Here is a 12846-nt window from a genome sequence, read left to right as displayed (position 1 = left end):
ACTCTTAGAGCTCAGAGTCTGCGATTGTTTCCTGCTGCCTCTCCAGCAATTTGTACAGACATTTCAAATTGGAAGCTTTAAGATGATGATTTGATCTCTGCAGTGTTACGAATAGATTTAAATTCATTACCAACATTTAAAAGTTGGGAGACTTTGCATAATAGCTATGAGTCCCTTTTTAATGAAAGAATGAAACTTGGCAACAGTGGACATTTAATAATAGAGGAGCTTGGCTTTCACTTGGCCCCCATCACTCATATACATTAACTGTCTGAGACCTGTGGGCATTTTGCACTAGGATCCTGACCTGTAATAGGAACCCCATAAAATTATTTGTTGAATGAATGAATAACTCAGGGGCTGACTTAAAACCTAGTTGATGGAATGGGTTAAATTGGGAGGGGGGGAGAACAGAAGACCAGCCTGTGAGGGGTATTAATACTAGGACTGGCAGAGAGCATACGGCCGGGTGGGATCAAAATCTGGTGTCAAGTGACATGCCATCTTATCTGGGTCTTGAAAGCAGAGCTGGAGAAAAGGATTTATGCACAGGTGATTTATTTGAGAGGTAATCCCAGGGAGCAAGAATGAGGGAGTAGGGAGACTAAGGCAGGGAAGGAAGACAGCCAAGATGAGGATGCTGTTATGGACTGAATGTTTTTGTTGCCCCCCCAGATCCATATGTTGAAGCCCCAACCCCCAGTGTGGTATTTGGAGATGGGGCCTCTAAGGAAGTAATTAAAGTTAAGTGAGTTCATAAGGGTAAGGCCCTGATTTGACAAGATTGTGTCCTTATAGAAGAGACACCAGAGAGCTTGTGCTTCTCCTGCTCCCCCCCCACCCCAACCAAAGCATTGAGGAAAGATCATGTGAGGACACAGGGAGGAGGTGACCATCTGCAACCCAAAGGGAGAGCCCTCACCAAGATACCATCCCTGCAGGCACCTTGATCTTGGACTTCTAGTCTCCAGAACTGTGAGAAAATAAATTCCTATTATTTAAGCCACCCAGTCTATGGGGTTTTGTCATGGCAGCCTGACCAGAAAAATGTGCTGTGGAGGTCACTGCCCTGGGCAATGGGTGCTCACTTCTTCCGGTGTTTTGAGGAGGCTTCAGAACGTCAGGTGTTCTGAGGAGGCGGGGGCAGCATTTACCATTGGCTTCTCTCGCCCATTGTTCTGGTGTGGGCTGGGGGGGTTAAGTCTCCATGTTGTGTGCTGCACTTGTGTGCAGGCCTCGGCATCCCTTGACAGTCTCTGTGATCTGGGGAAGCCCCGGGGCAGAAGTGAGGATGCGAGGCCTGTGGGAGATGCCGTCAGCATGGAATGAGCTGGAGCCTGCAGGCATTTGGCTAAAAGTAGGGGTGAGGCTTAGAGCATGTTAGTCATGGTTCCAGATGTATCTGCTCATGGACACCTGGAGGTGCTCCAGGCTGGGGGTCAGGCTTCCTGAGGCCCAGGATTAGGAGACAGGGAGTGAACAAGCAGACAGGCTTAACTCCTTAGTGGAATGTCAAAGGAATGCTAAGTGGCCAGAGCTTTGAGGAGTGGGTTAACAGCCCTGTCGGCTCTTAAAAAATGATGAATAAGTGAGATCTGTAGATTCTCTACAAGACTCCATTTAATCTTTTCCTCTCCCTGTCTTTTAGATTACGTCACACTACCTTTTATTATTGCTACTTACCTGAGTCAGATCAACTGCCAGGAGTGTGACTTTTCCCTCTGTTCCCTCTTTTGGGTGGGCGCCAGCTAGTGAACAGTGTAATAACTTGATGGCAGGCGGCAGAAAGGTAGTTGAGAATAACAAAATGCCTAGAATAATAAACATTATTAAACGAATGAATAATTAATTAACAAATGGAAATTGGTGCTTGGTCAACTGACCATCTTCCTTCCTATTTTAGGTCTTCAGTCGGTTTTGTTTCTTTAGGTCCCCTCCTCCTTAAAGTTCCTTGTTTCATTCCATTTCATGGAATTTCTGTATTTGATAAAGATAACCATCGTTATTGCATCTCCCCTCCCCCCACAGCTTTATTGAGATATTACTGACATATAACACTGTGTAAGTTTAAGGTGCAGAGTGTGATGCTTTGATACATGGATGTATTGTGAAATGTTTATCACAATAAGGTTAGTTAACACATCCTTTCCCTTGCATTTTATTGTTGTGGTGCTGATGAGAACATTAAAGCTTTTCTCTCACAGCAACTTCCAAGTATACAATACAGTATTGTTAACTGTAATCACCATGCTGTACATTAGATCCCTGGAACTTACTCATCTTATAACTGGAAGTTGGTACCCTTTTACCTACATTTCCCCCATTTTACCCACACCCCAGCCTCTGTCAACTGCCATTCTACTTTCTGTTTCTATGAGTTTGATGGTTTTTGGATTCCACATATAAGTGAGATCATACAGTATTTGTCTTTCTTTGACTTATTTCACTTAGCATAATGCCCTCAAGTTCATGACTACATCTTGATTTTGGATGTTTTCTGCTAACTTTTCCAGTTTGCTGGATTTTAAGTTCATTAGTTATGGTCTTCTTGGTTTCTTAATCTCTTTGCCTTGCATTTCCGTGGATAGCATCCCTCCTGGAAATCCTCAGGACTCATCATCCCATGACAGGCTTCTTAGCTGATTACTTGGAAACCCATTTGGTGAAATCTGTCTCTTTGGCCTTATGTCAGGTGTGTATACAGACATGAAATAACCGGTACCATTGCAAGGGTCTTGAGCTGAGTGAATTCCATGTCCCACTGATTTTAATCCTCATTGAGCTTATTGATTCCAAATTTCAGAATGTATTTGCTCATCCCTCTAAGTCATGGTATGTGATAGAACAGATACCTATCCATTGATTCCTTGGATGGGTCCTGGAGTTACAATACCCTTATTTAACACACATAGACATCTCTGTTCTTTGGTTTCAGTGGTTACTGACCATCCTTAAGCTATAGCCATGCATCCACCAAATGCATGTTAAAATGAAGGTCAGTGAAAGCCTCTGTACGTATTCATTCTTAGAAAAGCCACTCATCATCCATTAATCAGGAGCATCCGGAGTATCTTTCAGCTGGAAGGGACCTCCAAGAATAATCCACTTCAGTCCTTTCATTTTAATAAATGAGGAGTTGGAGGTGACTTGACAGGGTTCACTGAACGAGCCAATAGCCAAACCCTGGTTCAGAACCCAGGTGACCTAACTCCAAGTCTATTGTTGATCTGAAGGATGGGACATTCATGGAGTCAATGAAGGTGTGTGTGACTCTGGAAAGAACCACTTTCTTTTACCCTAAATTTGTCCTTCATCTGTGTTTTTTACTAGTTAAGTCCAGGAAAGTCATATAGCATAAAGCAGTTCTCATGTATAGTATGATGTTTCTTAGTAGTTGAACTTTAGACAGCTTATGGGTAGTTCTTTCTCTATGAGATTTTACAAAGCTTGTACATATGTCAACATTCTGAATTAGTTGATTGTAAGAGGTGGGGCAATACTGTAATTAAATATTTGTCTTTATTGCTCATGTGAACCTAATATATCCCTTTATAGAGTAGTGCCATGCCTTGAATTTTATAGCACCTCCCTCTTAACAAACTCAGTGTGTCATTCATTAAGCTTCTTATTGTTTGTTAGGTTTGTATTGTTTTAAATTGTGCTTATTCCTTTTAAAACTGAGAATTTTTAAGGTATTTAAACACATCCATAAGTCATTTCAATGAGATACTATTTATCACTTAGCTTGATTAACAGAACTCATGGTACATTGTATTGGCAAGAGGACAGGGAAAAAAGATGCTCAAAGATGTCTGGTGGGAGTTAAATTGTATAACTTCTATGGAGGATACTTTTGTAATATCCATTAAAATATATGTATGTGTATATTTATATACATATATTTAATACACATATACATATATTTTATATATATATACATATAATACACACACACATATACACGTACACACTCTCTCTGACTCAACAGTTCCATTTCTAGGAATATGCATTGTGTTTTCTTGAACATTGTGAAATTCCATGTATATGGGAGTATTCAGAGCAGCACTGTTTGAAAGGACTTGAAACTATCTCTCAATCAGTGGGAGAGAGGCTAAATCAAGCATGGCGCATTTGTACAATGGATGCGACCATTGAAAAGAACGAGGCAGCCCCCTGTGCACCAATATGAAAAGATTTCAGAGATATATCGTTAAATTAAAATAGTGAGTTGCTACCATTTGTGTGAAAAAGTGGGGAAGAACCTATGTATGATTGCTTGTTTATGTGGAATATCTCTTGATATATACATAACAAATGATACTGGTTACCTACGGGGAGGGTTCCCGGGTGTCTGGGGACAAAGGCAGGAGGAGGCTTTTTTCACTGTAAACCCTTTTGTATATTTTGTACAATTCAAAAATTCTAATTCAAAGTTTATTTTAGGGTAAAAATGCATATATGTAAGTGATTTCCAATCTGCCCATTCAAAGTTTCTAATGATTATTGAACACACTGAACTCCTATGAGTCTTGCTGTAACTCTATATGCTGTGTATGTGAACACATATAATTATATATAATATTTAAATTTATACTTATTTATATGTGACTTGGCTGGAGACTAAAAGGAAAAATTTATTTTTCTCTCTGCAAACTTGGTGAATTGTTGACATTTTTCGTGTAGTCAAAAAGAGTTACTTACCTTAGCTTTATGTAAAAACATCTAGCATTTAAAACACATGTGTATACAATTTTAAAACATGTCAAACCACATATTAGTTAGGGATACATGAATATGTAGTAAAAGTATAAAGAAATGCACAGACATAGCAAACACAAATTCAGTGGGGCCCATGGTGAGGGGAAGTAGGGGATGGAATTCAGGAGGAATGGGTGCAGGATTCTATCGTTCATTGCATTTTTCTTTATATCTTCTTGCATATTTCAAATATTGCATCATAATTAAAAAGTTAATATGTGTTTCTAACTTACTGCTGGGAAATTAGAGTTCTGTGAAATAAAAAAAAAGAAAAAGATGCAGAAATAGTCTAGGCACTGATGACCTTTATTTTCCTGTTTTCTGTTGTGTCACTCCAGCACCTAGAACAGAGTCTGGCAGAAGGTGGGCCCAACAAAATTTTTGTAAAAATGAATAAACAGGCATAAAAGCCTTCTGAGCTGGTGTAATGGTGGTTGATGGGTCATATGATCTTCTGGTGTATCATTTTGTATAAGGGGACCCCAGAAAATGAAGTGGACATAACTGATGATGTCTACCAACTTTTAGATGGGTAGGAAAATAAGAACATTGAGAATTTTCTCAATAACTGGAATAAAGGTGAAATATAGACAGCTGATTGGGTCTATAATAAAATTCAGTTCCCACCTGTACTCCAGAGCACATAGCTTGAAAAAGACCTTTTTATAGTTTGAAGTAAGAGTGGATGTTTTCTTTATGTGTCACACTCCATGACCCTCTTTATAAATACTGTATATTTGGTTAAGATGGCAAATATGGGTGTAACTCTTGAGTTCCTCTTAGCAATGTTGTTGCTCTCTGTCATGTATTTATTCCCAGCCCAGGAGCCAAGTTGTATGGGAGTGACTGGAAAGACTGGCGTTTACTACTGCCCACTGTCAGTGGTAGAATAACATTTGCTTTTTAGGGGATCAGTTAATCACACATTTGTTTAATAGTTAGACATAGGATATAAAGAATATGGGAAAATAATAAACATGGTTATCCTACAATAGCTACAAAAGATGTGTTAATATATGGAGACAGTATATGAATAATATACAATTGTTGCCGGTTACCTCACCATATATATTTAGCTAGAACAGTGCTGTCTAACAAAAAATATAACGCGAGCCACATATGTAATTTAAAATTTTCCAGTAGCCACATTAAAAAGTAAAAAGAACCATATGAAATTAATTTAATCATTTTTGTGTAATCAAATATAAAAATATTTTCATTTTAATACATAATCAATGGTAACAATTATTAGCGAGATTTTATGTTCTTTTTCTTCATATTAAGTCTTAGAAATCCTATGTGTAATTTACATATCCAGTTGGATGCTAAATTTTCAGCAGAAATACCTGATCTGTATTTGGATTTTATAAAATTTACAGTTGAAAAAGTAGTTTTACATACCTAAATTGTTTCCATATGCACTTAAATGTTTTTCAGTAACTGAATCAGGCACCCATTTTTAAATTAAAATTAATTAAGATTAAATAATTTAGTTCCTCAGTCTCACTAGACACATTTCAAGTGCTCAGTACAGCTAGAACTTATTCATAAATTTGTACATTTGTTTTTTTCCCTGAATTTGTCAATATGTTTCTGAGTATACAATAAAGATTAGACATATTCTTACTCTTTAGTAGATCAGAAACTAATAAAACAGTTGTGTATATTGCTTTGGGTTAAATTAGTTTTCAAAGTGAGTCTTGTAGCTATTTTGATGAACCTAATTCTGAGAACTCAGATTTAAGGTCTAAGATTTAAGGTGAGTAAAATTCTGGATGGTAATTCTTTCACAAATATACTTAAGCTCAGGTCAAAAAATCTAAATAGCTCTAACCCTGAAAAGTAATATACAACTTTCCAGGTTTTAGGGAAAAAGATAGTAAGTTTGAACAAAAAAAGTCCACCCACAAATAATCAAATGCAACTTCAAAAAATTTGAAAATATAGTTTCATAGTTTAAATCAGGGATGTCCAAACTGCGGCCCATGGGCCAACTGCAGCCCATGATCCATTGTTAATTGGCCCGTAGCAAATTCCAAAAATATATTTAGTTTACTTAAATAAACCAGGTGAGGCAATACGTACTTCACCTCGAGTGAGTGGCCTGGCTGTTTGTGTATTTTACCGCATATGGCCCTTGGTGAAAAACGTTGAAAAAAGTTTGGACACCCCTGGTTTAAATGAATCTCAAGGATTAGTTAACAAGGGGATGGGTAAATTTAGCTACTGAACCTGAATTAGTAGACTTTGAAATTGAGCAAACCAATTTTGAGTATTTTATTTTATTCCAGAGTTTTGACACCTCCCTTATCATGTCGGAGGATGTTGATCTAGAGATGTACAGTCTATCGCATCAAAGGTCCAGTTAGCTGGAAGAGAACTGTGGGAGGAAGGCCACAGTCCTCTGTTCCTCCATCAGCATGTCTGCTGGAAAGTTCTATGCCCAGAGAAAGGGGTCCAAGGATCTTCAGTGCTTCTATCTCCCGGTTGATACCTTGTTAAGAGGAATCGAGTCCTGGGACATGGGGTTTTCATAGGAAATGGAATTAGTTCTTCCCCCAAAACTCATTGGGGCCTCAAGAATTCATTGGGGATCCTTGAAATAGTTAATAATGTACAGACACCCTGAAGGGCAGGGAAGGGACCACTTCTGAAAACAGTGAGATTTTATGGGATCGACCCTGTGGACGACTCATATTCAACAGGGGAATGCTTAGCTCTTCTCACCTCATCCCTACCAGCTGCCAGTTCATCCTGCCTGGTTAAACTTTCAACCTGATTTCACAGCACATCCCGGAAGAAGCTCGCCATGAGTGTTTCTGTGAAAAGTTCGTGTCAGCAGCCCTGTCAAGCACTTACTTGGGCTGTCTGGCAGCAGCCTGCACCCCATGGTGGTTCTGTCACCCTGCAGTGTTTCAAAGACAATCATCTAGGCAGGTAATCATTGTTCCCTATTAAAATAGAGACATGACAGGAGTAGTCAGTATTTATGTCTGTGCTGTGCATATTTGTGTGCGTGTATATGTGTGCATTGGGGCAGTTCAATGTTTTCTTCTACTGTTTTTAAAAGAAATTCAAAACCTACCTTTTCTGGTAAATACATGCAGATTATGGGAAATATGGAAATTCACAAAGGACAATATAACCTCTCTTCATCCCCCTCCTCCAGATAATCACTGAAGTAGCCTGTCTCCTTCCAGGATTAAGGCAATCCTTTATGAAAAATTCCACTGACTTTATTTAAAAGGATAGTGTTTTTTTATTTTTATTATTTATTTATTTATTTTTGTTTTGGTCATAAAAACAAGCAAACAAATTGCTTGTAGTGTAGGGGACCTGTGCTCTGTGCTCTTGGGTTGAGGATAATTTGACAATGGACTGCTTATGCCACAGAGCTTCTTTATATGTCATATTTCATGTGTGGGTATTTATTAAATGGGGATTTACTAAAGCCTCATTTCCTATGTTTTATCCATTTATCCATTCAAAGAGATCACCCCACCCCACCCTACCCCCTCTAATTTGAAATAGTGTCTTTTTTACTTTGCTTCGACTTTGAATTAATTATCTCACCTTGCAAGCATTCAGGTGTCCCCGTCGCTGGCTCTGGCACTTGATTTCCAGCATGTTTTTCTAGAGAGACTGTTTCTTAACAGTTTTGTTTCTCCTGCTTACGACAATGGGCAGGCCGTCTCTGCAGCAGCAGCTGTGGCCGATCAATACCCAGCCCGGTGGCCAATGAGACCCTGGCTCTGCCATGTCCCTGGAGTCCCAGTCCTCCTTTCCCGGGGAGCTGAGGGTCTTTGTTCCGGGCTGCCACGTGGGGACCCTGCTGTTCCAAAGAGATGCTGGTGATATGCATTTTGCCCATAACTGCCTTTTGGGCAATGGTCTTGGGAAGAAAACACAAAAAAACAAATGTAAAAACTGAGAGTGACAGTTGGGATCTCATTAGTTTAGTGGCTGTCACAATATATCCAAGAAAGAGGCTGTGGACATGTGTCTGAAGAGCTGAAACTGTGCGTGCGTGTGTGCGTGCGTGTGTGTGTGTGTGTGGGTGTGTGGGTGTGTGGGTGTGTGTACGTACACATACGTGCAGACTGCACTCCTGGAGGTGGGGCAGGCATTTCAGGCTTTGCTGTATAATTTACTTGCTTCAGCTTTGAAAAGATTTTCAGTTAGTTGGGTTGCATCAGCCTTGGTTATTTTTCTTTATGGGTGCTTCTGTGAATCTCTTTAAATTTCAGCTTAGGCTTTTTAGAGGGGCATTCACTGTGAAGAATACACATATTGTGGCTTTGCTTTTTAAAATTTTTTATTGTGGCACGAAATGCATACAGTAAACGCCTCCAGTGGAATTTGCACTATCTTCAGAGAACAGCCCAGATCAACACCAGTGTGTTTCTGCATACTCTAGAGCAGGGGTGTCAAAACTGCGGACCGCAGGCCAACTGCGGTCTGCAATCCATTGTTAATTGGCCCACAGCAAATTCCAAAAATATATTTAGTTTAGTTAAATAAATCAGGTGAGGCAATACGTACTTCAACTTGAGTGAGTGGCCCAGCTGTTTGTGTATTTTACCGCATATGGCCCTTGGTAAAAACGTTGAAAAAAGTTTTGACACCCCTGCTTTAGAGGGTATAGGGTCTGGCTTTGATCATTGTAGGACTATTGTTGTACCACCACTGCCCTTCCTTACTGCTACCAGTCTAATTCCCAATTCCTGAATCTTCACATAAGCTTCTGAGATGAAATCTATCAGTTGGTTATCATTTTCACCAACAAAAGTGGTTTTAGGTCTGAGATATGTCTGCACCTGTTTTCACCTTGACAAAGCTGAGGTTGGCAAGCAGTGTGTGATGGCATGGAGGTCATGGGGGTCTGAACAGGAGGCATTTGTTGCCTAAAAATTCCTAGAGTGGGAGCCAAAGGCCTGTGTTCTGGATCCAGCTCTGTCACAAGCCAGCAGGGAACCTCGCTGTGTTTGGGTTTGATTTCCAAAGTCCTACTCTACAATTGGATGACATTATGATTCCAGTGGATATATGGCCTGTCATGTAAAATCAGTAAACCTCATAACCCCAGAGTTCAACCAGGAAATTTCCATGATCCAGGAGCCAGACCAGATGTTACTTTCTAAAAGACATTTTACAGCTGTTCACTGGCCTCATTCTGTCTTCCTGGAGGCAGTGGCCAGGCCTTTCAGCAGGCTGGAGCGGCATTTATAGAGCCATTCACTAGTTCTGGAGTTCTGGGCTAAGGTTTTTATTTTTTTAAATACGTGTACTTGGTTTTCAAAACTGCAAAATGTGGGTGCTACTACCAATTTCTTCAACAGGCTGTTGGCTGGTGGGACAATTGTTCTGATTTGGCAGTGTTGGTTTATTGTCCCTTGTAGTGGAATATTTTGAGTGTGGTCCCTAGTCCCTGAGAGCATTTGATGGTACCCCTAGCACATCCGCTTAATAAATGCTGTCTTACTTTCTGATTTCCCTGTGGCCTGCAATGGCTCAGGAAGCCTACCACTCATGAGCACAGTCATGTATCATGTGAATAAGACCCCAAGGCCTGTTTGGCTACTGAGAGCTGAGCAAGACCACAGACTGCAGGAGACCTGGGAATCTCTAACAAAGGCTGGATCTGCTGTCAGGGTGTGTCTGCCTTCGCGTCTTCCAGCTGTGTCAAAAGAGCTGCCAGAAATCCCAAGAAGGAACCGTCAGTCACAGCTCACTCCATTGCTCCCAACATAACTGGGGATTTGTGGAGACTAGGTGCTTTTGAGGTTTGGATAACTTAAGTCATCTTGGCCAAAGCAAAGTGGAAGCTTGAAAATCAGATTAGATTCCAAGCATCTTATACTCTTTGAGTACTTCGGGAGGGGATTGGAGAGTGGCTCACATACCTTAATTTATGTGGGTCATTGTTTCTATTCTGAGGTTCAGTGGAACTTTGGAGATGGAGCTGCTACTGAATTTCTGCTTGCACTGGCCACCCCACAAAGTTGCTGAAGCACCTCCTTTCCTTTCCTGCCTCACCAAGGCTACCATTTGCCTGGTGCCACCTGAGGACTTAGAGCTGCTCTGCTGGGTTTGGTTCTGTTACCGAGGACCATAGCCACCCTCAGCAATAGGATGGCTGACAGGAAATCATGGCTGCCTGTGTTGGGGTTCAGGGGTAGGCTCTGAGCTCTTGCTCTTCACCTCATATGCCTGGGCCTCTGTCTGCCACTTGCTCTGATTCTTGGCTTAAGGGCAAGGGTCACACACTCAGATGTATACAGGGCCAGGCAGGTAGCACAAGGGTGCAAACTGGGCCAAGGGCAAGACAACGGGCAGTAGTGCAGTCTATGGCGGAGATGGGCATGCCCCTCGTCGGATAAAGATGTTTAGGTTTAGGTGTGTGGTATACTGTCTCTCAGAGAAATACGTTTTTAGAGAAGTGTATTCCTATACATCTGTAGGAAGATTGGAAAAGTGTGAAGCCTGCAGGGCAAATCACATTGAAATTGGATTCTTATACATACCCAAGAACCAACTTTTAGGTATTCAAACTAAAAACAAAAAACAAAAAACCCCAACCCACATCTTCAGGTTGCATGTAGGTCAGGCATTGAGAATGTTGCTACTTCTGGTAGAGTCTTAAAGGAAAAAGGAGCATTTATTGAACCCCTACCATGTATTAGATAATGTACTGGCACTTTAATAAATAGTATCTCATTCAGTGCTCACAGCAATCCTGTGAAGTAGGTCTCTTATATCGTTTTTAGATTAAGAAACTTGGGCACAGTGAGAACAAGTCACTTGTTTGGGGTTACTTAGGCAGAATGTGGTGGCGTTAGGACTTGACACCTTGACTTCCATTTTCTAGTCCAGAAGCTCCTGCTGTGTGCCATGGTGTTGCTGGGATTTGTGGCCTGTGCCCCCTCAGGTCTCTGTTGCCACTGGCAGCTCTCTGTCCTCTCCAGGGGCTGTCTGCCTGCTCCGGGCTGACCCTCTGAGGTCTTGAGGCCCGGTTTCTCATCTGCAGGCTGTGTTCCTGCTAATGCTGACAGCAGATCCCGCTCCCATGGTGCATCTCACCCCAGCCTGTGGTGCCTTGGGCCTGTGGCTGGTGTCATCCAGACTGGCTCGGGCCTAAGGTCTGCTTGCCTGTCTGGTCTCTTCTGGTTTGGGTCCCTCTCTGCTTGGTGTAGCTGTCTAGGAGTGGGCATGGACCTCAGCCCACAGACCACAGCCACCACCTCAGGGCCTCAAGGCCCACCACACAGGGTCCAGGCCGGAGGGGAGGGCAGCGGCCCTGATCTCATTTGTTTAGTACCAGGATTTGCCGTCTGTGGGGAGGGCTTGGGGGTTGACAGTGTGTGGGGTGAGGAAGGTATCATTCACTGTTCAGGGTGTATTTTCCTTCCCGTTCACATATTCTTGATTATAAATAAAGTAGAACATTTGGAATCCAGTAAATTTAACACCTCCTCCTCAAGTGCCCTAGAAATGCTTTCCCGTACATGAGTAAATGAAGAACAATTGGTGCAAAGGACCAGAAAAGGACTTTCCTACTTGGGCAGGTGTTTTTTCGGTGTGGATGTCGGCTGTGGCAGACAGGCATTTTTATTGTCAAGTGTGGGTTGTAGTTTCGCTCAGAAAGCTGTATTTAGGGCTACCTACGGCACATTGCCTGGAGTGAAGCCGCTGGGCTCTTGTGGATGTCATGGTGAGTCGCTTGTGTCTTCCACAGTGGGGCATCCTGCTCTGGGTGGGCCTGCTGGTGGGCTCTGTTGGGACAATGCAGTTGTGTCACATGGGCTGTTTTCTGGTGGAAAGGACCTGGGTTCTTCTCTTCCCTCTGCCACTAAATAAGTTGTATTCCCTTGGAGAAGCTACTAATCTCTCTGAGCTCTAGTTCTCATATTTATGTAATAAGGAGAATAGTGGAAACTTACAGGGTTGTTTTGAAGATTAAATGTGATAATAATACCTATGAAGAGCTCCTTGTAATCTCCAAGACTCAATGAAGTGCTAGTTATTAAAAGCATGAAGCCCTTTACCACAGACTTTCAGGCTTAAGTGTGATGTTTGTACCAAATTATG

At 41.5% G+C, this 12846-nt stretch overlaps 1 protein-coding gene across 4 annotated transcripts in view; it reads left to right on the top strand.

The window, feature by feature from the left end:
• FRMD3 (FERM domain containing 3) overlaps nucleotides 1-12846 on the top strand; it is a 248414-nt gene that overhangs the window by 71888 nt on the left and 163680 nt on the right. The window contains exon 1 of one of the 4 annotated variants that reach the window (XM_019750150.2): nucleotides 12337-12469. The exons of the other annotated variants lie outside the window; for them this stretch is intronic. Coding sequence (XP_019605709.2) covers nucleotides 12467-12469 — 3 coding nt within the window. The 5' untranslated portion in view covers nucleotides 12337-12466. Of the gene's footprint in view, nucleotides 1-12336; nucleotides 12470-12846 lie in introns of those variants that run through there. 4 annotated transcript variants of the gene reach the window in all.

The sequence above is a fragment of the Rhinolophus sinicus genome, linkage group LG04 (genome assembly GCF_036562045.2).
Source record: "Rhinolophus sinicus isolate RSC01 linkage group LG04, ASM3656204v1, whole genome shotgun sequence".
Lineage (NCBI taxonomy): Eukaryota > Metazoa > Chordata > Mammalia > Chiroptera > Rhinolophidae > Rhinolophus > Rhinolophus sinicus.
This window is presented reverse-complemented; position numbering and strand designations above follow the sequence as displayed.